This window comes from Gallus gallus, chromosome 7 (assembly GCF_016699485.2).
Source record: "Gallus gallus isolate bGalGal1 chromosome 7, bGalGal1.mat.broiler.GRCg7b, whole genome shotgun sequence".
NCBI classification, from domain to species: Eukaryota; Metazoa; Chordata; class Aves; order Galliformes; family Phasianidae; genus Gallus; species Gallus gallus.
Window position 1 is genome coordinate 18,239,551 of NC_052538.1, and position 24,838 is coordinate 18,264,388.

The window sequence follows — 24,838 nt, forward strand, 5'->3', positions numbered from 1 at the left end:
TTTGTTTTTCATTTCAAGTTTATTAAAACTTTAGCAGTACAAATGATCCAGGTTTTAGATTATCAAAAGACCAAACTGAAGTCCACATCTTAAAAAAAGGCGTTCCTCAAAACGTCTCTAAAACTTTGAGACAATGGAAACATTAAGTCCAAACACTCATCCATGCCTGTCATCATCTGTTCCAGGACTTGTTTCACGATCAGACTTTTTATCCTTACTAGGGGCATGATCTCTTTCCTGACTCTCAGATTTTTGGTTAATTTCTTTTTCAGCTGAGGATCTGGTCTTTTCTTTTTCATTACTCCTGTGTGAGTATGACTTTGATTCTCTCTCTTTGCTACTTGGTCTCTTTTTTGAATCTGGACTTCTATCTTGATCTCTACTAGACTTCTTACCTTTACTGGATTCAGGACTGCTACTTTCATGGCTTTTTGAATGCCTCTTCCTTTGGCTTTCACTATCATTCCTCTTATATGAGCTTCTACTTTCCCTATTTGAGTATCTTTCTCTGTTTCTGCTTTGACTTTCCTCTCTCTCCGAGCTCCTTGAGTTTCTCCTCCTCCTATTTTCTCTTCCTCTGTATCTATCTGGTGTACCTCTCCTTTCTCTGCTTCTTGATCGTCTTCTTCTTGATTCTCTATCCCTGTTTCTTGAATATTCTTTACTTCGACTGCGATCTCTGTCTCTGCTTCTTGATCTACCTCTTCTACCCCTATCTCTGCTTTTGCTTCGTTCCCTTGTTCTACTGCTGGAACTATGTTTTCCTCTAGCATGCTCACGCTCTCTGCTTCTTGACTTATGTTTCTCCCTGTCTTTACTCTTCCTATGGTCACGTTCATTACTTCTTGAACCTGCCCTTCTGCTTCTCTCTTTACTCCTACTTCTTTCTTTATCTCTCCCTCTAGAATCATAGTGCTTTTCTTTTTCTCTATCTTTCTCACGGTCCCTCTCTTTGCTTCTTGATCTTCTCTTCTCATCATGTCTGCTGTGTTTGGAGTCTCTTTCTTTACTTCTTGATTTCTCCCTGCTTTTACTATGGCTTCTAGATTTACCTCTTTTCTTGGTCTTGCTTCTATTATGCTTGTCATCTTTTTCCAAATTTCTTCTCGTCTCCCTGTCTTTACTGCTGGATTTATGATCTTTTTTCTTCTCTTTTTCCCCTCTTCTGCTTGGACTTTCAGAAACTTGTCTGTGGTCTGATGTTTTTCTCTCCCTTCCTCTTCCTGGGCTTTTCTGATTATCTTTCCTGATTTCATTTATTTCGCTCCTTGAGAAAAAAAAAATATAAAAAGAAATAAATAATTTGAATCTCCTCCAGTCTGAAAAAATGAAGTCAGGAGTGAGGCTGCCTCACAACTGTAGCAGCCTCACATTACGTGATTCGTAATAATTACATTTTTATGGTAGCCACAAGTGAGCATGATTAAAGTCTGATAGTTAAGCAGTGGGATACCTAAGTCAGTGTGTCTTGTTTTCCTGGAATTAACTATAACTGAAAATTGAAGAAAATATGTATTACTTTTAATATGTACAAAAATTTATATGCACATACACCGAACAGAAATCATCTTACTTGTCTCCTTTTATCCATCTTTCTCCACTAGACACTCTCATTCTTTGAGCTCTTTGCATTTCTTGCCTCCAATGTGGAGGAGTTTCACTGCGTCGGAATCGATCTCTTGACCTGGATCTGGAAGGAGTCCGGTAACGCTTGACAGAAAAAGAAAAGAAAACCAGGTGCAAGTTAGCTATCACAGCACATGAAATTCAAAGCAATGTTTTAATCCCTGGTGGTTGATTCTCCACAGCACCTACCACAACTCAGTTGCATTCACTGAAAAGTTACTAATTTACTGAAAAATGTATTTGACATCATTCAGCTAAAGCAGGAATACAAAATATCTGATCAAGTTACTACCGTAAGCTAACTTCTCCATCCAGATAGTTGTACCCAAACATCCCTGAGAAGCCTTTTGTTAGTTTTTAGTTAGCACAAATGCAATTGACTTTTCTGACAATGAGAATTCTTCTTAGCTCTGACAAGCAACACCAAAACAATACTTCATACTTTTTTTTGAAAGTTTTTATTAAAAAATTGAAGGATAGAGACTTCCATTATAAATACATTTGTTACAAGTATAGCATACGGCTGCACAAAAGCAGAAGAAGCAACCTAGCAAGTTCACCCTTGCCAACAAAAGCAGACGTCCTTCCCTGCATTCCTGCTACTCACACCGCACTGGTTCTGATCCCTTTCTGATCAGAGTCAATTTGCTAATTCACAAAATACTACAGCAATGCAATGAAAGCATTCGTCGTTTTACGTTCTCCCTCCTCCAAGTAAATTCAGTACGCAAACAAGAAATTAATTTACCCTGTTGTCCTACTTCAAGCTTTAGCCCCTACATCAATTATGATGCACCCATAGATTATTTGCACGCTTTTTTTTTTTTTTTTTAATTTACAAAATTGACCATTCTAATGAAAATGGAGTGCTACCACATTGTTTGCTTTGAGGAAGGGATGGCAAATATTTACCCTTGGTCCTCTTCCTTTTATTTTCCTTCCAGATCTGGTCACCAGCAGCCTTCTCTGGTATGTTGACTGGGAATTCGATAGATTGCTAAAAATAAAAATCGGTATTGTTCGCAATGTCAGAGAAGGAAGGAAAGAAGATAAAGACAACTTCATATCCTCACACAGCTCTGAGAGACATAATTGTGGCCTGGCAGTGACAATACACAGCCACCCTCTGCTCTCAGTTCATTTCATGAGAACAGCTGATGTTCACTTGTAAGGTCTGATTAAACCTGTTACTGTAAAGTAACAGAAACTCAAGTGGTGAAGTTTAATTATTTAATCGCATTTAAACCTTTCTAGCACTGGCAGAAACAGCTACAATAATGGGCAATCATGAAATTGTACATCACATAATTGTAAAACTTAAAACCTGAGATGGCACAAGTTTTATAAGACAGTGTTCATGGAACCTAGGAAAATACACAAGGGCATGTTCAGTAATTACACAGCAGTAGCTTTCCAAATGAAACTTCCACTTAGGGAAAAAATAACCTACTTGAGACAAAACCCAAACAGGTACTGCTCATGCAATTATTTAACAGATTTAACCTAAAAATAGGTAAGACAAACTTGCCTAGTCCCTATGTTAAAAGGATTTCACTTGAAGGGATATTAGAAGGAAAAGAAAGCTAAAAAGGAAAAATGAAAACTAATTTTTAGGTGTACTTTTCATTGGAAATTATGAGAGGCATAGCTGTTACGCAGAGAGAGATTTTCAATATTACCGTATCAGCTAGTTAATTAACCAAAATTTCGCATGAAAGCTTCAGTTTTGGTTACTAGAAAGTATTTCACTAGACTGCTGAGTTCTTTTTTGGAGGCAGAGTAAGTTATAGACCCAGCTTGGACAGCTATGATGTATTCTAAGTGAAATTGCAATGTATTTCATTTGCTTTTTCTTGAATGAGTAATTTTAAATTTTTCATTCAACAAAAAACCATATTCAAACATTAAGCTTTTGCTCTAAAAAATAAAAACAAAACCAACAGTTGCCAACTGAAAAAATGATTCGGAAGTGATGACAGCATTCAGCTGTTTAATAGGAAAATAACTCAGTAGTTTTAATACAGCAGTACGACCATACCACTATCAGTGTCTAGTCAGACTCAAAACAGGTATACTACCTCTCTCTTTCCTTCTCTCTGCTTTTCCTCTCTTTTTCTTTCTCATCTGCTTTAGGAGGACTTTTTCTCATTAGGAACCGGTTTTCAGGTATAGGAGGAATTTCTTCAGGACGGACAGTAGATAATGGCTGTGCTTCAGGGTTTTCATCTTCACTTTCACTAGATGAACTATATTTTTGTGCAAACAAACATTTATGATTAAGGCAAGTTATGTGGATGAGAAGAAACAGCATTCAATCTATTTAAGTAGTTCAGAATCCTCTCAATTCAGCGTACAAATGATAAAATCAGAAACCTGGAGAACAAATGGAACTGTTTTAGAAACAATTTCTTTCTCCTACAACATTACTATGAAACACACAACTGCAGTAGATTTTTGACTAGTACTTTTATTTTATGTAGTCCAGTGTAGTCCAATACTGAACGCATATTTTGTATTTAGACAGAGCTTTAAAATAAATATATATCAAGAAAGGTTGAATTTATATATATATATTTATTTATAATATAATATTTATATAATATTTATTTATATATATATATGAGTGTAAAAATCTGAACATTATATATATATGTTCAGAATGTATATATGTTATATATAACAGACTAAGAAAAATTATAACTCCCAAGTAGTGAATATAAGCAATAAAATTCTTTGAAATAGACTTAATTCCACAGAAAGAAAGCTTAGACCCTAAATGAGTCTAAGCTCATCAGCTTGGAAAAATGTGACCTGCACTGATAGACCTATAAGATTAGAAACACCACTTTCAGAAATAAGAACTTTCTGAGTTTCATCACATTCTAGTGAAACTGAAACACTTCCAGCACGTCAGAACTAATGGCATACGTATGTTCATCTGTACTTCATTTTTTTGTTTAGTTCTGCTTACACTCCTGCATAGTACAGGAATCCCACTGCATACAAATGAAACTGAACTGTACCGAATTATCACCACTTATTTAAAATCAAATACTCCTGCAATTTTTCAAATCCAATATATGGAAGTCTTAGTCCATTTCCTTCATTCCTGTACAAGCTGCAGTACAGATGCATATAGACATTGTACTCTGTCATCAAATCAGAAAAAGTAAGGTCATATATAAAATCAGTCTCCAAAACTTCCACATACCTACTTCCCCAGTTACAGAACAGTACTTTGTGTCGTTACAGGAGAGGAAAACAATACTGCACAGGAATATGTTGGGGAAAAAAAAAACCTCAATACTGACCTCTTCTTGCTTTTCTTTCTCTTTTTCTTTTCCTTCTTATGTTTCTTGGAATTTTTCTTGTGTTTCTTTTTTCGCTTTTTAGATTTTTCTTCTGAAGCACTCTCAGAATCCGATGATGAATCAGAAGATGATTCCGAATCACTTGAACTTTCCGAGTCACTGGATGAGGAAGACGACTTGTGCCTTTTCTTGTCTTCTTTCTTGGCTTTAAGTCAGAACAATAGAGACATATATTCACATATCAAACAGTTACAAATAAACCTCAGAAAAGTCAACTTACCTAGGAATTTCCTAAGTGGCTTGTAATTGTGTCATGAAAGCACTTCATCAAGATACTCTAAAACAAGATTTTTGGGAAAAGGACTGTTTCTCCCAAGTAAAATACAGTACATGTCTCTCAATATATAAGGAATTTAAAATATTTTGTTTTCATAAAGAAGATCTAAAATACTAAATTTGTACTCTCAAGAATAGAATTAGTGTAACTGTGTATGTTTTGTGATGACATTTTATTTAACATAAGCTATATATGCAGTATTCTTAAAATATTCATAAATGTTTATAAAATTGATTTTCGATGTAATCTGAGATGATGTAAAAGATACTCAACACCATTTCTTGTGTGTTTACTGGAGCTGCGAATCAGAAATTTATTAGCAATCTGATGGTAGTCCAAGTAGGAAGTAATGCAAGAACACACATCTTTTTACGCCCTCTAATGGAACTCAGACCTATGTAACCATTACACGCTTCAGGTAAATTTAATTAAATGGCATGGATACTCTCCAATGTGCTAAGAAATTCCTATCAAGCTATTATCCACAAGATTAGATGTTTTATTGAAAGTTCCAGAAGGGCACACTGGTTGTTTCTGTATAATCACAGTTAAGTTTTTTAATTAGAATCAAACCTTATTTGGCATGGCTACTACAAATTGCAGAGACATTCTATTGCTAACTGCACAACACAATACCAATGCAGACAGAAAAAAAAAAAAAAAGAATCTTCACCATTAAACAATTATACCAAAAAAAGTAATTATTTTCTACATAAGCAGGACCGAGATCTGAAGGTTAAGAAAACATTCATTTAAAGAACCTGAGACAGAAGAAACACTTCTATGAAGAGTAGATCTGGAAACTGCCCTTCGGAAAAACCAGGCAGGTATTTAATGGAATAGCACACTGATTTTTGGAATTATCAACATTAGGATCTCCGGATGCTTTGCAGATATTATCAAGTCGATTAACATTTGAGAGAGGCAGCAGTAGGCATCAGGAACAGCAATCACAAGGGTTCAGTGTAGAAATTCTCCAATTTGACAACAACTTAACCTCATTTTTCCAGAACAACTTGGAAGGCAGCAATTTCTCAGAGATGATCAAAAGCAACAAAAATTGCATTAAATCTATTGTTAAGTTGATAAAAAGTCAATTTCTGCCTTGCAATGCATCGTTTGTAGTAATAGGCTAGCACTTCCCACCAACTTTTCATGGGAAACAGTAATTCTCATTTGGACTACCATTATAAAATTGGCAAGGACAGATCCATAGTTGGCCAAACAAAACATGATTCTAGCTGTGGTTCAGGTAGGTTCTTTTTGATAAACGATGTGCTGTAGGAACTTCTTATTGCCTCTTGCATGTTGGATGTAACTGGATATGCTTTCGAGTAGAAAATTAAGTGGAAATGTACTATACCAACTGTATAGAGACAGTTATCGCTCCTAACGGACATGACAGTCAGTACATTTCAGAAAATAAATAGGAGGCACTACCTCTACGTAGGAGCAACCTATGTACTCTCTGATGACAACCCACTCACTCTGTCCAGGAGCAAATACTATTTTGAATACTGAACCAGTGTGGTTCAGGCCAATTAAGAAAATCAAAACAACAAACAAAGCCACTCCTGCAGCATGAAGGTCAGTGAGAAGGAAACAGACTTCTATTTACAGTTCAACTGCTCCAGATCATTAACTTCAGGGTTAGGTTTCAGCTTACGGTCACATCTGAAATAGATGCCTTACTTCCTACTCCGTTCACCGTGACATATATTCACCACACTTCATGAATTACATGATCACACCACACAACACAACCTAGCACTCTCCACATTTCAGTTTGTTATGAAATGTAGCAACTCTTAGTTAGACTTGTGGTACCAGACTCCTGGACTGAAACAAACAAACGACCTGGCCAGAAACAGTCACAGGCACAAAGGTCAGAACAGATGATCTCATCTCATAATTCACAGCTCCAATCTCTAGCTTCATTTTGAACCTGTCAAAATCAAAACACAGTTTGTACCTAATGGTCAGTTCACTTAAAACAAACAAACAAACAAACAAAAAAAACCATAAAATAGAAAACTGTGAAGCAACAACAGTCCAGAGCCACCAGCTGGTAGAAAGAGGCATACCAATGCTATGCAAAGAGCTTATGGAAGAAGTGAGTGTCTTGGGGTTGGAGGGACAAGAAAAGAAGCAAGGGAGAAAACAAATCAAAAGTCCAGACAAATGTGACTTATTGGAATCACCGTTTTCTAAAGCTCTGTGTTTTTCATTGACAATCTATGATTCCTAAATACATAACTTTGCGTCACCAGTCCCTAATTTTTATAGGGAAAAATAAAGGTGCTAACTGAAGTGATAGAACAATTGAATAACAAAATTGTCCTCTGATTAGGAAGGCAGTCATAATCCTTTTAAACTGTAGAAGGCACACATTTACCAGCAGTGATTCTACAGGGATGTCTTTAACATCAGTGAAGATCACGAAACAAACCTAGCAGTGCAGTCTGCAGAATCCTCTAAAGATGCCCTTTTTCATGAGAAATCCTCATTAAAAGTTCCTGACAAATACTGTCCAACTTGCAAGCCATTTTTATTACCAGAGTAGCTCATCTAGCCCATAATGACCTCTGTAAACGCTGACACATCAGTGGGTTTCTTTTAAGTTTCTTGTGGCTTTTTCTGATTGTTTTAGGAACAGCCTCTAAAAATTTCCCTCACATTTTAAAGTTTTCTAAAAACACCAGTTGGCCAAAGAGATTCTTCCTCTACAATTTAGCTTTTCTTTCACTAACTCACCTTTCCACTTCAAATAATAAAAACAAGGAAAAGACTACAAACATCCCACTTCTCTAGGCAATTAACCTTTAATTCCAAGAGAAAGCTTCTGTTCTAAGCCTTTGCAATGCTATAATTCAACTGATCTTTATATTATGCATAGTGCCCAGTAAGTTAATCAGTCAGGTGATAATCTTCTCATCCCTAAACTAATCCAGTTCTTCTCTGTGAATGTTTCCATTTGCTTTCCTTCATAATATGCTTCATCCCAATACTCACGAGAATAGCACAAAATCTTTCCTCAACTTTAATCCAGTAGAAAAACACCCAAATCACACATCTAGCTTCTACTGTGATTCCTCCTAGGAGTGCCATCCTGGCTTCCCAGGCAAATCCAAGAAACATTAGTGCAGTTTTCCCTCCATAAAGTCTTTCCCCATTCCTTTATGTTGCATATCAGACAAGCCTATAAAATAGATCTTAATTTAAGCCTCCTTTGCTATCGTAACATATCCTCCCATATAAATTCACAACCATTATACTTCCCTTACTGTCAATCTCTTTGTTCCTATGCCCTAGATAAAAATTCCCAAAAACCAACTCCTCTGGTAACTGCTTCATATTTCACAGCATCAGTTCAAATTTGCCTGCTACTGCTGTAATGTGCTACAAATACTTTCTTTCACTGTTAGATGATTCAGTTGATCACCTTCCATACTGCTGCTCACCTCCCAAAAACTGCTCTTTTTATCTGAATTCCCTGCCTTCTTCCTTATACTCACAGGTATTGGGGTTTCTCCTACTTCTCAGCTGTGGACAGCAGCTTGGCTGATGTCTGGCACACAAATTCTTCCCTCAGTCTCTGCTACTTCAGGCTAACAGCTCAGTTGCTTCATATTATGCATTTAGCAAACAATTACAGCCATACCATCACCTCTCTCAGTAGTGGTGGACTTCCCTCTGTAGATCCTACAGAAAGCCTTTCCCTTTCAATAGAGGGATTCTGCAATCACCACAATCATTCTGCAAGGTAGCACCTTCATCAGGCTGGCTCTGCATTAGTGCTTATACTCCTCCCTGCACTAAGGCAGTGGGACTGGGAAGGCAGAGGGCCAAGCTAAGTCTTGCTGATTTCCACATACTCCCGCTGCCTACTATTATTTAGTACTGTGCCTTATGGTCAGTTGAGTGGCCTTCCCTCATCACTCTGGCAGCAACCTCTCCCAACGGCACACCAGACCAGCTACAGGAAGCAGTCTCCAGAATCCTAGCAGTATCACAGTAAAGAGGTACAACCATGCAGACAAACAGGTAGGACCAGTCAGATCTCTCCAGAAAAGTTAAAGGAAAAAAATGCAAATTTTTTCCCCTGCTCCTTTGATGAATACTTTAAAAGCCTGTCTAACAGCAGCAGTCTGTGCAATTGAAACTACAACTTCCATTCAGTCATTCAACTTCAAGACTTTTTGAGTGGCTAAAAAAAAAAAAAAAAGGTTGGCTAACCAAGGAAGACATAGAGCATGGGTATCTCACCCACTAACTCCATCCATATGTATTCCTACCTCTTCATTTTCCAACCGATACAGCACTACTCTATATTGTCCAAAATTATAAAAACAATGTTCTAACATGCAGGACAACTCATGAGTTAATTTAAGAAGTTGCAGAGCTTTTGAGAAATCATGAGCCACTACTAGGAGTTCTGAGGGATTTAAAAGATCACTTCAGAATCCAAATTGATTCCACAACAGGTAACCAGAGAACTACCATAAAGGAAAACGAAACAACCAAGAAGCTCAAGTTTGAATTCTTGCATTTTCTTTAGGCCAAAGATACAATTAACTTTGTCTCATATGCCTCAAAATTCTTAGTGCAACCCTTCCCAGTACTTACCAGCAGAAGGTGCTGAGGATGAAAAATGATGACAATCCCTATTAGAATTCCTACTAAATACATATCACGAGTCTCATCTATTGTTACTTTCTAGTGATAGCAGAATCTTAGATTGACTTTTTTTTTTTTTTTTAAAGAGAACCAGAATCCAGTCTCCAATACCATGTTCAACTCTGGAGTGGCAGAGCAAAGACAGATTCTGCCCCATTCCAGCTTATGAATATTTACCTTATGAATAGTTTATAGCTATTTAACAAGAATATCTGCTAAAGGGAAACTTCAGGCTTTCCTACTTGACATGCCTGATCTGGAGAATTACCTGAAACTTCATTTCAATTCAAAAAATGCAGTTATTAAAGATAGTCAGATTGTCACTGCACTTAACACCACATCTTCTTTAGGACAAGTGCTTACCAGTTCTGTATTAAGGCTGACCTAGTAGAGAAAACATCTTCTGCACCAAAAACAGCTATGTATTTTCAGAGACAAATTGTACTGCAGTGTTACTTAATTCCTTACTGATTGTACCTCCATAACCTTACCAAGAAAGTCAGTAATTATTTTAGTGTCTACCAAAAGGAATAAAACTAGCAATATTATATCACAGTTCACTCACATATACCTAAATGTATAGCTAAAGCTTACCTTTGGATTTTGGAATCAACTCTCCACAACTCAGTATGCGTACTTCAGCATATGGTTTACTAGATGCATCTGTTTTCTGGTTTTCTATTTCTCTCACCACTTCCTGACCTGAGATGACTTGTCCAAAGACGACATGATGTCTGAAGGATTTAAGCAAAAGTAAGAATTCTAATATTTAATTTTTAAGGCAGATCTCAAAAAAGAATAAGAAAGTAAGAGATACTTACCCATCTAAGTGAGGTGTAGGTTTAGTAGTTCTGTTGTTTCCAGTGGGTGTAAATTTAAAGAGGAAAACAGAAGTCAATTTTAGTGGAAAGCAGACAACATTTGAAGCATGTACACAGATGAAGAAAGTTACTGAATTAATAAAATTGAAAACAACCAATATATATTTTTCTAAGTTTGTATGCAGTTAAAAACATTGTATGGTTTACACAACTACCTACTCAATCCCTTACCACATTTTATTGAACAATTTGTGATAAATCTTTAGACTCATCCTCATAAAAAAAAAATACATATTAAGAATTGCATTTATTAAATTACAGGAATACTACCAGGAACAGAAATAAAACTGCAAAACAACAACAACAAAACCTTATGGGAAAATAAATCACCAAAGGAAGAAAAAATATCTGTATGTATAGAATATTTGACATCAAAAGTAGAATTGACTCTCTACACCTCCAGACAACTGAACAGTTCATAGCCTTCCCCTATATTAGGATTACTAAGGCATACACGTCAGCTGTGGCAAAAAAAAAAAAAAAAAGGCAACCCAGAACCTGAGCCAAATATAGTAACAATCACCCAAATATTCCAAAGTAACAGTTTAATGATAAATCACAACCACAACTTACCATGTTAATTATGGTAGCGAGACATGGATAAGACTGACGAATTTCAAGTATTTACTTCTATAACTAAATTAAAGAAGCACGTAATGCAGATGCATTTCAAAGGTTTAAACTTCAGATATAGCTATAAATGCATTGAGAAGTTACCTTGTGACAGAAAATTTTTCTGTTACTTTGAGCTAGAGAACCCCTGGAACTTTTTTTGCTTCCTTCCAGACAACATATACTAGGAGAAAGTGAAAAAGCTCTACAGGGAGCTAACAGACTTACGCTGTTGCTTGAGTTAGAAGACAGCTACTAAGAAGGACCAAAAGGTCTTTTGCACAGACAATAAGCACCAAATGGCAGTGATAAAAACTTTCCCTAAGGAGCTCAGTAGGAAAATGGCTTTTTCCATGTAACTTCCTAAACAGGCATCAACTTTTATACGACTAACTCCCATGCAAACTCAAAGAATAGTCTTTACAGCTTACAAAAGAGCAAGTCACACAAATTTCAGAACAGCTCAGTACTTACATAAAGAACTGTGAACCATTTGTATCCTTCCCTCGGTTGGCCATTGAAAGAAGAAATTCTTTGTTGTGCTTTACAGCAAAGCTTTCATCTAAAAGAAGTATTTTCAATTACTTGATATACATATATACTGCATGCATTTAGATGAATGCTCTATTCTAAACTCATTCACGTTAAATACATTTACTAGTCACATCTGTAAAAAGTTGCATTAAAACTCAATTCAAGACAATAGCTATTTTTTCAAAAATATTATTCTTTTCATTCTAAATAATTTAATTTAAAAAGGGGAAATATGAATAATAGCTTGTAGTCTGAGAAAAACTAAAAATGGAAAACTGAATTTTCTTATAAGAGATTTGTTTTATTTTTCTTGCTACCAACATTAATAAAACAACAAGTGAAAATAATGAGTTCTTTTCATTCCCCACATGCTGGTCACTACTTTGGAGTAAAAAAAAAAAAAAAAGTTTTTAATGGTGCACTATTAAGAAAGCCTGTTTCTACCAGAAAGTATTTTATTTTGTATTGCTTAGTATGTAAGGATAGTCAGTTTGATGGCAATAACAAAATGTATCTGTTTCTCTGTCACCTACATAAATGATCTTAATAAGCCAGCCATTAAGAAAATAAATTCAACTTGAATGAAGCATTTACTTCTAAGAAGCACATCACTTTGACAGTTTAGATTAAATCTCAATGAAATTGTATGAAGTAATCACCATTCCTCACTTAAGACACCTGTGAGAGAACAGCCTATCTTCCTCCTTCCACAAAACAGCATAAAAGCTGACTAGGGATCCAAACTACACAGATGAAGTTTGCTCAGTACTCCTTAGATACAAAGGACAGGAGCCCGCATTAACAAAAAAGTATGTAATCTGTAAGGTTATGGTTTCACATCATACAGTGTAACAGCCAGTAATAGGGACAGTCCCACTTACTCTATATGGTCACCTGTATAGCTGCCGTGTTGCATAGCACTGAGTGTCTATCTAATCCTACGTTAAGGATGCCACACGAGCAATACTTTCTAGAGATTCAATTTCACACTGCGACCGAGTTGCAAAAACACCTTCAACTGCCAGAAAGTAGAAGTATTGCTGCTTCTCCCACCTCTCTCTTTTGTTGATTCTCATTCTTGCCTGTCTATTAAATGAAATCCACTCACCAATAGGTAATCTGGTAAAGCTGACATATGAAAGCACTTGTGGTTTTATTTTTCATCAATTAAAAAGGTTCTTGTTTTAAAAGTAAAATAGTAATACGTGAAGTAAAATAAAAGGCCTCTTAATACCAGACAAAGTCTTAAACAATGACGTTCAGGTTTACAGAATTGAAGCTACAGAATGTATAGGTAATTACTTATGGTATCACCAAAATAAGAGCAGACTGATACAACTCTCACCTTCAAAAAAGCCACCATAAATGGATTCTCCTCCCCTGCCATTTCCTTGAAAGAAGAAATGTGAGTTAAAACTTGTAATAGTGTAAAAAGTTGCATCACGTGAAAGATGCCTCATAATGCAAAATACTGATATAGCTGCATCCAAGTCACTAACATTATTCTTCAAGATATGCAAAGATCAAGACACACCTTCATAGTACCATTAAGCAGAAGCAAACCTGGAGAAAAATGAAAGTTTTCCTACGCGTTCTGCTATATGCTCCCTTTTTTCATTACTTCTCAGCAGGAGATATATTTTATCCTCATATTTATAACTTGCAATTAAGTACTTAATGCTCTGAGATGTGAGGCCACAGAGTACGTGCATATAAATTTATGTAATTTTGTTACACAAATTTAAACACAAAGTTTCTTATGCCAGAAGTAGGTAAGAAAGGCAGTTAAATTGCATAATTAACGTAAATTGAAGATGCTGAATAGGACTCCCAAAACATTCTACTGCATAAACATTAAATTTTTCTTGAAAGATTCTTGTCATACCTTCACTGAAGTCACCGCCTTGGATCATAAAATCTTTCACTACCCTGTGAAACAGACAACTTTTGTAATGCAATGGCTTTTGGGTGGATTTTCCTGTACCCTTTTCACCTGAAGGAGAGGAAGGGGAACAAAAAACAAAATGACTCTTTGTATCTGTACAGTCTCCATTACAAAAATTTGTTATTTAAATGCTTAATCAAAACTATCTACCAAGCTCCGAAAAATTAATTTGTGAGGCAGACACATACTGGTAATGCCAGTAAGAAAGCAACGTGGAAACTACTTTTTATTTCTACAGTTCTACTAAGGGAAATCCTTACTTACATTAGTATACAACATAATAACAACCTTTTTTTGCCAGCCCAGCCACAATTAATTCATAAAGAATTAAATTAAGAGCTCACACAGATAAAGGAGAATGCCACCAACCTGGAGGGGCTTAAACATATAAGGGGACAATATATTACTGCTACTGCTAAGAAGACTTCTACGTAGATAGACTGAAATTAAACAGCCAGATTAGCATAACCATCTTTGCTCAGAAGCATATGAGAAACTCAGATCTTCAGTTACAGAACTAAGGTAGCATAAAAGCTCATAGCCAAAAAATAAAACGAAAAAAATAAAATAAAAAAAGAGAGGAGGAGGGAATGAGAAATGATTTTGAAGGAATTTTGTTACCTTCCCAACTCATGATTCCAACCACCAGCCTCCTCCTCTGCATCAGTTCTAATGCTCTTCAGACTCGCAAGCAAGCTCTCTGCCTCAGCAAAACACTGCCTACTTTTGCTCCTACCTTCAAATAAATAAGGTCTCTGCTGAGATAGCCAGATGAATGGCTCATGGTAGGAGCCCTATGAATGTCAGAGCCAACCTCAAGGTAACAGTAAAGTGCAAGAGTAAGGAGCAGGGACTATCCTGAAAGATAAAGGATTCTTCTTTTCATGGCTCCCAAACCATTAGACTGTATCTTCTTACAATCTCATTCCAAGCAGTGAAACTGGCAGTTGCCTCTGAACTTACCTGACGCCTCCACATGGATCTGACCAGCTACAAAAAACATTTCTGATAGGAGCTTTGATAAATTTGCAGCTGCATACTCCGCTGGCCTGCCACACACCTAACAGGCATGCCAGTAAAACAGAGGTGCTGACCCATTTCGAGAAGATAGCATATCTTTTTCAAAACCACCAGAAAAAAGGCAAGTGAAAATAAAATTAAAATTTAAAATGTTTACGATCAGTATCATAAATACGTTGTCAAAATACTTTCTTTGCTATTCTTAAATATTTTAAAGCAGCACAATAGTTCAGCCCCTGATTTTAAATCTGATTTGATTTTAAACTAAACAACAAACTATGTTTCTGACCTGAAATGCTGTTCAAAGACTTCAAGTGAAAAATCTAAATCAGTTATCAGGGAATAACAACATATGCAGTAAATCTGACTTTTGGACATTTGACAGAAAAAGAAGAATGCCATGGACACATGAAAACACGCTGCTATCCAATAAAAACAATCACTTTAAGGTTCAAATTTCTTAGCAATTTTTGATAACCTGATTCTGAGCCAGAATCCCTAGATGAGATAAAGCTTACATTTGTTGCAGAGAGGATAAATGCTGCACAAAGTGCTCTAGCTAACTTGACATGAATGCAATTATGTGCTCACACCTGATTCAGATCATATTAGTACTAAGTGATTCAGTATTAACAGCTATGAAGCGCTGACCTGAAAGACAACAAACTGAACGAAAAGGAGGTGGAAAATGCTGCACACATTAAACAAAGTTTGACGTATTCACAGAATCATTCTTGTGATAATATTCAAGTTCTGCTAAGCTGTGAGCATTTCCAACCAGAATAGGCAATGCACTGAGAAATAATCCTACTTGGAAACACTTCTAGGAAAGAATCTTAAGTAATTCTTTCAACAAATAACTTGAATTTCACTAGGAGGGGAAATCACCAGCATTCAACAAAACTACTGCGAAGCAAAATATTAACGCGTACCAGCAACAGCTTTCAAACATATTCAAGTATAGTAAAACTGCAAAGTAATCCTGCATGCCTGACCTCTTATTGGCTACCTTTCAAGATGGATGATGTTATACAATGTGAACAGTAGTATCTGTGCTAGTATAAGAAAATCAGCTTACTGTGCCAGCATTTAAAGTTGATTAGTACATGCTCTTGGCAACACCTTAAGCCAAAAACTACAACTGCTTTGATTCTACATCAGATATATATGAGAAGTTTGCTAAATCTCCAGAAATACCAAGAACCAGTATTTGATGTACTTAGTACTATACCTAAACAAGTCAGGAAAATGTTAACACAGATGTTAAATTAGCAAGCATGGTATTACATCTGAAATTATAAATAATATTAAAATCTACAAACCTGTGCAAAGGCAGCGAAAATTCTCACATGTCTTTGGACACACATCTGAAAACAGTTCAAAGACCACTCTTCCAGCTAGAAGAAAAAGGCATCTTTGTTATGAAGCTAACTAATATTTGTATTATTCTTAAATATCTTACAGGAATATCCCGTTATTGAATTGATTATTCTCATTTTCTTACCAGGTACATTGTTGATGGCTATGTCGAAAAAGCAACGAGGTCTCTGGACCTTTACTCCCATGGCTTCAAAAATTTTAACACTGGAAATAATAAAAGATAAAATTGAATTTACCCCTTTGTGTAGTGAATCTATGTTCAAGTTCTACAATGTGGAAGATTTTATACAGACAACAAAAACTGCAGAAAAGATAAAATTCGAAAGAAACCTTAGAAACAGGTAGCAAAACCAGTACTTCTGAAGATTGAGAGCTATGTATGTATTTTAAGCTATTTTCATGTTTTGTGGAGCCCATGAGTAATTCTGTTCCTTCTTGCTGCAATGTTATCAAATGTAAATTTCAGTGACATATTCCAGATGAGGAAATACAAACAGAAAAGACACTGTATGCTGTCAGGATAATAAAGCTGTAAGTCTGCTTGCTTTCCAGATGGTATAAGTAATCACTTAAGTTGTCTGCTCCTAGAATTCTTGGATCTTCAAGGTAAAATAGTGTCAGAGGAAGACAAAATTCAGCTTTGAGACCAAACAGCCATGTCAAACAACTTTTTGCAACTGCCTTTCAGTTGTTGAAACAGACTCATTTTTGCAGTCTGCTTGGCTCAGCATTGGTGGCTGAGGTGGCCGCTCACCTTCTCATCGAGGGGACAAGCCTCGTGGCAGCCTCTTTTCCTCAAGAATACACTGGTGGCTGCAGTTCACAACCCGGCCAGTTAAACTAAGATTCTATTAATACACCTTGACAGCAAACTACAGCAACTCAAGAAAGTACACTGTGCTTGTAACATTGAGGTAGGTCCAGTAAGGTGGACAGAAATGAACTTCAACAGCTGTAGTTGAGTCCGTTATTCTGTGACAGTGTAAAATGAACAGTCTTGCAGCTAATCTCATATTTTGCTTTCATTCCCCATCCATGCTGAGAGCAGCATCCACCTGCTCTCGCAAAAAAACACCCACACAGCCTGCTTCACTACTTACACAGCACATTTTCTCCCATGGCAAACTACAGTGATGGGTTTAGACCACAGCTCTGGGCTTTGACAACCGCAGCCTGATTAGCACACCTCTCCCATGAGGAACTGCTCAACTCCCCAGCAGGAAGTACAGACCTGAGGTGAACTGATGGACCTCCTGACTGTGGAGGTGACAGGCCCACAGGCTGCCCCTGATTGCGCGTGCTACTGTGTCAAACTTGGATGTAAAGAAGTAAGCAATGTAACAGGAAGGATTTTCACTGAGTTCCTCATAACAGTTGAGCAAGTCAGGTGGGCATGCTTTCAGAAATACCAGGACTTTAGCCACCAGTAAGGAGATTGGTCAAAGAGCAGAAGCTATGATGATCAAAACTAGAACATGTTGCTACACTGAGGATTAAACCTTCATTTTTAGGCATATTACCAGGATTCTTGCCATCACAGTGTCAGGAGCTGCTCTAACCAGGATCAAAACCATTCCACATCATAAAAAAAAGATGTACAACTTCCAAAATTACTGCCAAATGAAACAATTCTGGCTTCATATTGTTTCTTTTCCTTTTATGTCATTGCTTATCTGTTTATCTTGATACTTTTAATGCAACTTCTGATACCTTTAAGCACATAAATCCCCTTGTTTTTGTGTAACAAGCAGTAACTTAATTTCGTCTTCAACCGCGGTCTTCCAGCATCACATACAGTCATAGCACTTCTCTGAGGCTGCATCCTCTCTGAATTCAGAGAGGGGAAAAAAACCACAGCGATGGCAAGAAGATCCATAAGACTGGAATACTTTCTCCAGAACTTGAAATATAATCCATAATTTTCTTTTTCTTTAATTGCCAGGAAACACTACTTAAATCTAACAACATATAGCACACATCTTTCCTAAAGCTTCACCCATAGCTGTGCCACAAAACAGCCTCAAAATATACAACTGTTGTCATCTGTCACTCCAGTTTATGAAGGAGAGGCTACAAGGAATCTAAAGATTCTAGAACCATGTTAGCCTGCATTCTCTCTCCTTGTGCTCAGCATCACTCCTAGCATCTTGCCAAGATTACACAGCAAAAAAATCACAAGAGCAACGCAGGAAGGATTTACATGCACCACCACTCAACAATTTATCATCCAAGTGATTCTTAGCACAGCTACACTGTGCAAACATGCAGAACCTCAGCAGACATATGCTTAGCTGTGTAACAAGCACATAAATTCACACAAGCAAGAGATTCACCAGAAGCGGCAGGAGTCCTGCCTCAGCCCTCAGCCTGCTTGCTCTTCTCGTTGAACTGTTTGCTGTACTTCCCCTATTAATGCAACTTCTGTAGCCAGTCAGAGAACCGGAGAAAGTGCACGTAGCCAGGGACTTGCATGCTGCCAGGTCACAGGCTGCCGGACCCACGAGAGGCACACGGGGGATGTAGATAAGGCAGGCAGGAGGACAGGCTGCCCATCAACTCACACGCTGCCAACAGCACAATGTGCTGCACAGACACACGGGAGAGGAAGAGAACACGTCAGTTTTTTGCCGAAAGCCTCTCAGAACAAATGCTACAATACATATTGTTTGGTGATCAAACTGACGGGGTGAAAATAACCAAGCCACCTAAGGCCCAGCAATGCAGTAACTGACTAATCGTACCCAAACTTAAAGCATTTTGGCCTTCAGTAGGTTGGGTGAGGAGGGATTCAACCCTGCTTTACAGGCAATCTGCTTGAGAAATGAAGAGGTCTACGTGAACATTTATATACAGTACTTTAGACAAAAAAAACACAAACTGCTTTAACACGTCCTGTAACAGAATCGCTTCTCCAACAAATACTGGCTGCACATGGTGCTAGATGGCAACTGCTCAGGGCAAGCAGGCTGACTGGACACACATCACACCAAATAAACATACCTTCCCTTGAGCAGATGCTGCAAATGCCTCTCTTGGGGAAAACACTAACAGATAACTCTTTTTTGTGCAGCAATTGACTCTCCTGAGCTACCCAGAACTGCCTTATCTTTAAAAACATTTGGAAAACAGAATCAAAACCTACTGGAAAGGCTGGGGTAGACAGGGAGCTGGATGTACAAGTAGGAGAGAGCTGACAGGCTCAATAAACTTAGTTACAGCCCTCTTCAACCAGGCTAAAATATCAACAACATTTACCTTAAACTACCTATACCTTAAGAGAGTATTTGCTCTCCAGTAGATATATGTACCTTTTGTACAGCCAGCACTTCAGACACATCTCCTCACTGAGGACAGTACTACTGAGTCACAGATGATCCACGTAGTATTTAATAATAAATACAATCCTTTACAATGATCATTCAAAACTTGTCTGTATTAAAAGCAAGTATACAGAGTGAGTTCAGAACCAGCAGAGAAAAGTAATTTGAGAATACTAAGAACAAAAAAGAGAAAATTACATGTGAAGCTCAATACGTGTGTTGGTAACAACAGGGCTTACATGACTTGCATATTTTTCTCCTTATATTTAATTTCAGTTAAAATGCAGATGCTATTAACTCACAATACATGATAAAATTTGAAGGGAATATGATTCTAAAGTCAATCCAAAAGGCACCCACTGTATCTACATACAGAAATATGCTGCGGAGAAGGGCACTCCTGACAAGTTAGCTTAATTTTTCCTTCCAAAACTCTGTACTGAAGGATACAACAATCCAAGTGCTATTCTGAAATGACCACATCACTCAGCATTTTCATCCATCTCCTGCTAGAGGAGCCTCTTACTAAGAGAAGAAGAAACAATGCAAAAAAAAAAACCAACCAACCACCTTCAGTATGCCTAAAACAGCCCATTTATCAATAAATACAAAAGCACTCTATGCTGAACTGTTTATCTCATTTTCAGAAATAAAAGAAATACAACCAAAAAATGTTTTTTTCATAACAGCTACACCTATAACTAGTGCATCACCAGCTGTGTCATTCAGGGTTCGCATCCCTTCACACCTGCATTACTCATTATTTCGCTCAAGTATTTGTCGGACAAAGATGGACAGCTCCCGGCCAGGCTGCAGACAGCTGTTCCCTTCCAAAATGAGCCACGCCAATGAAAAAGATAACCCTCACAGACTGTTCACAAGCATCTCTGCCAGAGACTGTCACTCCTACTAGTTGATATGCTGAAGAACACATCCTGCGGAATTTTTTTTTCAGTCAAAATTACTTGTACTAGCAAGGATCTAGTAATAATACTGCTTGATATAACAGAGCTCCTTTCAACTGAAATGGGTTAGTCAAAATGGGTTAGACTGAAATGTGCACTCACAGATGCACATCAACTGGGCGATCCACGTGTCACGCATCTCACAAGACCTGATGGCAAGCAGCAGTATGGGACTATTTCCCAGCTCTGAGGAAAATAAACCCTTCACCTGTAACCATGGCACACAGCTCACTGGGCTGCCAGTTTGTTCCAGACCCTGCAAAGAGCACAACAGGTTTGGAGCAAAAATGTATTTAGTAGGAAAAAAATCTTACTACGTCCTTTTCTTTCATTTCATTCTCTATCATCACCTACTCATATCTACTCTCCTCTCCCCTACTTCTAATTTCTCCTTGACTTTGTCTTCGTATTAGTTTCCTCGCATCAATTTACAGTTATCCTTGGCAGCAGTCTTCATTCAATGCCCAAATGAAAAATAAAGCACATAAATCCACATTCCCAGCATTTTGTTTCAGGTCATCTTCACATGCACAAAGACAAAACTACACTGATTTATATTGCAAAGACAGCCATCCAGAATCTTCAGAAATGTTTTTAAGTAGTATTTTCAATTTAGAGAACACAAATACACCAAGCGAACACCAAAAGCATGCATCACATTCATCAGCGCTGTTCCACAATCACTTAAAGCCATGTAGACTGAATCCCAGTATGGAGGGCTCACACAACAGCGTGGTCAGCCCTGGTATAGGTGGGTCTCCTGAAACACATGAAAACTACACCCTCCTCTGCCTCCTTCCAAGAAAAGACTTCGGCAGTGGCACACATCAACTTAATATGACACTGCAGCCGTAGCCTGAGAATGGGATGTTTGTTTTATACAGATTAAACTGCAAATGAATGTATGATTGCTAAATGAGACATGATATCCTAGTCACAGGATGCCATTCCTGTGTCAGAGCTTCCACATCTGTAGGATGATACCGAAGGTGAGAACAAAAATCCAACAAGGCCAATCCTAGCCTCAATAATTTCCTCAATGTGTTCCCAAATAACAGGACCTTCTCCTATCAAAAAACCCTCCCAAATAGCAGCAATGACAACTAAAGAAATTAATTTGCTTTCATTTTACTAATCAGCAGCACAGGTCTTTGTTTTGCCAACAGATTTTTAATAGGTACTACATTTCATCACATTTCAGATTGTGGATGCCGTCTTGGCAATCACGCGAGTTAAAAATGTCTTGTAGACAAAAAATAGTATTTTACAAAGGTCTGAGGAATTTCTCAAGTAATGCTGAAAGTGTCTTTTGAACTATTTGTATAATATTTTTCCCCCCTAAAAAATGAAATCAAGGGAAGAGTTACCTGACCAGATCAGCCATCGCCTGCCAAGAGCCTGCAACGCTTTTATAGGGATATTAGATATCATGTTCAGATTGGCCCTGAATAAATATGCAGAATGTACTCCTACACTACTGCACAGCAGAACTAACTTATGTTACTTTTAGTAAGATTTTTTGCAGTTAACATAAGATTGAGCTTCTTGTATTGAAGTACACAAGGAATGCACAACTAGATGTAACGTCTCGGTTGAAAGAACACAAGATTCAGCTGAAAAGCTGATAACATTCTCCTAAAACTATCTGAACAGGGATACAAGTTCTCACCAGATCACGCCCTTCCTTTTATTGTCCTAATAAAGAGAAAGCTAAAATGAAAAATACCTTAGAATACCTATGCACTTACGTCGACACCAAGAAAAAACTTTGCTGCTGAGAGTAAGTCACAATTTTCTATCATCTTATTTACACAGAAAAGTTTGGGTTTTTTTTTTTTTTTTCCTTTTTTCTTTTCTTTTCCTTGTCTGCTGTTAGAGTTGTGAAAAAACACAGGCGTGTGCTCCTAGGTCTGCGCACAACTAAATGCCTTTAGCCGGTGCTCACAGCGCTCCCAGAAGCAGTGAAGAACATGACTACTTCAATCCTACCATTCAGAACTGGAAACCGGAGCTGCATTAGGTCCAGAAGAAGCCATTAGCTAATAAATCAGAATTTTAGAACTAAGAAAATACTAAGAAAAGACAAGTTTTAGTGTTGTGTAAAAGAGAAAAAGTGTTTAAAAGGCACAGTGTAATCAGCAAGTCAGACACCTGCTGGGATCACCAAAACAAACTTCAGACTTCTGTCCTAGCTACTGAAGATCACATTAAGGCTAAACTGTGTAATAGCTGTACACAGTTTTTTAATGCTGACGTATATTTGCCAACCACAACCCCCCAAAAATCTTGTTCTATGATCTCTTGTTCTCCTCCTCTTCTCAACTACTTTAGTTCTGCACTCCTTCCCAGCCCCACCCCAACCTCCAACCAAATCTTCACTCCATTAGAAGACAGCTGGATGTGCTCCTGGCTGCTTCCAAATGGAAGGTGGCTCTCGTATGGAAGTGCAGGTGACACAGAGGACTGAAGTGGCAGTGGAAACATCATACTGCACTACAGTAACATCCTCCACTGCAACACATACGCTTAACTCCCAGCTCTCTCACAACCCACTGATTTTCTGAAATCCTAAGGCCAATTAAAAAAAAAATAAAATTAACAGCTGGATGATCGACTGGCTACTCCTAAACAAAAATAGTTTCACAAACAAGGACTGGAAAAAATGCTCTTATTAAAACATATAGCCCCAAAGGGTGCTCTCCAAGGATCCTCAGTATTATTTTGTATGTCCCCCTTCAGACCTACCTCATATACTAAAGCCATACTTTTTTCAAATCATTAGAAGTTATTAAAAAAAAAAAACATGATAAATCAAAAATATTCGTTCTTCAAATGTAAATAAAGTACTGCTTCACAAAACATGTCTAGTTGACATATTTTGATCATTTACTTAACATGGTGGCACCTAAAAATGTGACTCATACTGTTCCTAGTGCATTATTGTGAAACAAAATAAAGAAAAAAAAAAAAGCCCCAACAAAACCCATTATCTATCTCCACCCAAAGAACAACTTTTCCTGCAGGTAATATGGAGCAAAAACATGAAAAACTGGATATTCTCTCTTACTAAAACATAATGAACTGAAGTCTAACACTGAGCAGCTACCAACCAAACTGACCTCCTTATCAGGCCTATGGAAGACACCTCTCTGAGTGAATTATAAGGCAATATAGCAGAAATCTCAGCCTATTTCAATACACTGTTGCTTTTTCTTCTAAGCCTCCCTCCTCCAAAGCCTCCAGAAGATTTCAAGAATAACTGTACATACGCAGTACTAATGGCTTGGTCGTGGCCGTAAACGTAATGGGGGCGACATGCATTTCCCACAAAAACCCTTTTAGAGCTTTAAGAAAGCCCTAAGAGGGAGCCGGGGAACGTCCTGCCGCCACGGCAGCTCCTCCGGGCTCCGCATCCCAGGGAGAGGCCTGCGGAGGGAGGAGAACATGTGGCACACAGATAGCCGCTTACTTCGCCTTCTGGCGAAGAAGGAAGGCTTCATTCAAACTCCGAGGCCGGCGCCGAGCAGCACCCAGGCCGCGGGCAGCGCGCCCGGCGGCACGTTCCGCAGCGGGGAGCCGTGCCGGCCGTGCGGCCCCCACCGCCGGCCGCAGTTCTCACCAGGCCCCGGCCGCCGCCTCCCGCCGCGGCCCGCTCGCGGCTCCCCGGGCCCCGCGCTCCCCCAAGGGGCCGCCCTCACGCGGGGTGCCCCGGGCTCTCCCCTCAGAGCCGCCGCCCCGCACAACGAGCCGCAGCGAGAGGGACCCCGCGATGCCCCCGGCGGGCCGGGTAGGCGCTCGGCACCAGCACCCGCCCCCTCCGTGCCGGGGCCGGGGCCTCGCGACCTCCGTCCCCGGCCCCGAGGTCTCGGCGGCCGCCCAGGCCGCGGCCCTCCCCCGGCCACATGGCGGTACCGGCACTCACCCCGCTCGCGGCCCGCGTCGCCCCGCGCTCCTCAGCGCCTCGCCGCCATGTTAGAGCTGGTGCGGCACGGACTGCGTCAGTGGAAGGAGAGGGCGGGAGGGGGCGACCCCGGGGGCGGTGCGGCGGAGGGGGACGCGGAGGCGGGAGAGGTGGCGGCCGAGCCTCGCGGAGCCAGGAGAGGCGCGGGGTGCGGACGTACCGGCCGCGCGGAGCTCTCCCCGGCGGCGGGGACCGCTCGGAAAGAGCCCGAGCGGTTGGGGGAAGGGGCGCCCGCCCCCTCGAGCTCGTCAGCGGCGCTCCGCCCGCCG

General features: G+C 38.9%; 1 protein-coding gene across 4 annotated transcripts; it reads right to left on the minus strand.

Moving 5' to 3' along the window:
• PPIG (peptidylprolyl isomerase G) lies at positions 1–24,816 on the minus strand. 4 transcript variants are annotated; one of them, XM_046944080.1, is made up of 14 exons: positions 24,531–24,608; positions 23,878–24,034; positions 16,448–16,527; positions 16,266–16,340; positions 13,864–13,971; positions 13,324–13,368; positions 11,919–12,006; positions 10,773–10,802; positions 10,546–10,685; positions 4,938–5,142; positions 3,705–3,872; positions 2,539–2,623; positions 1,574–1,710; positions 1–1,267 (listed from the first exon to the last, which is right to left on the minus strand). In XM_046944080.1, the coding sequence occupies exons 3-14, from the start codon at positions 16,506–16,508 to the stop codon at positions 157–159; spliced, it is 2,253 nt and encodes a 750-aa protein (XP_046800036.1). In that variant the 5' UTR covers positions 16,509–16,527; positions 23,878–24,034; positions 24,531–24,608; the 3' UTR covers positions 1–156. The 4 variants fall into 4 exon arrangements, with proteins under 4 accessions (XP_046800036.1, XP_015145167.2, XP_422008.2 ...); XM_015289681.4 differs by lacking the exons at positions 23,878–24,034; positions 24,531–24,608 and adding an exon at positions 24,730–24,816; XM_422008.7 differs by lacking the exon at positions 23,878–24,034.
• Between the last annotated feature and the right edge of the window lie 22 nt (positions 24,817–24,838).

Bases quoted from the DNA above. Each gene is read 5' to 3' on its own strand.
- PPIG (XM_015289681.4), bottom strand. From the start codon at position 16,508: ATGGGAGTAAAGGTCCAGAGACCTCGTTGCTTTTTCGACATAGCCATC. The intron at 10,686-10,772 runs GTAAGTATCTCT...TAAATCCTTCAG, and splicing joins CCTACACCTCACTTAGATGG to ACATCATGTCGTCTTTGGAC. The intron at 5,143-10,545 runs GTAAGCTTTAGC...TCTGACTTAAAG, and splicing joins GTTGATTCCAAAATCCAAAG to CCAAGAAAGAAGACAAGAAA.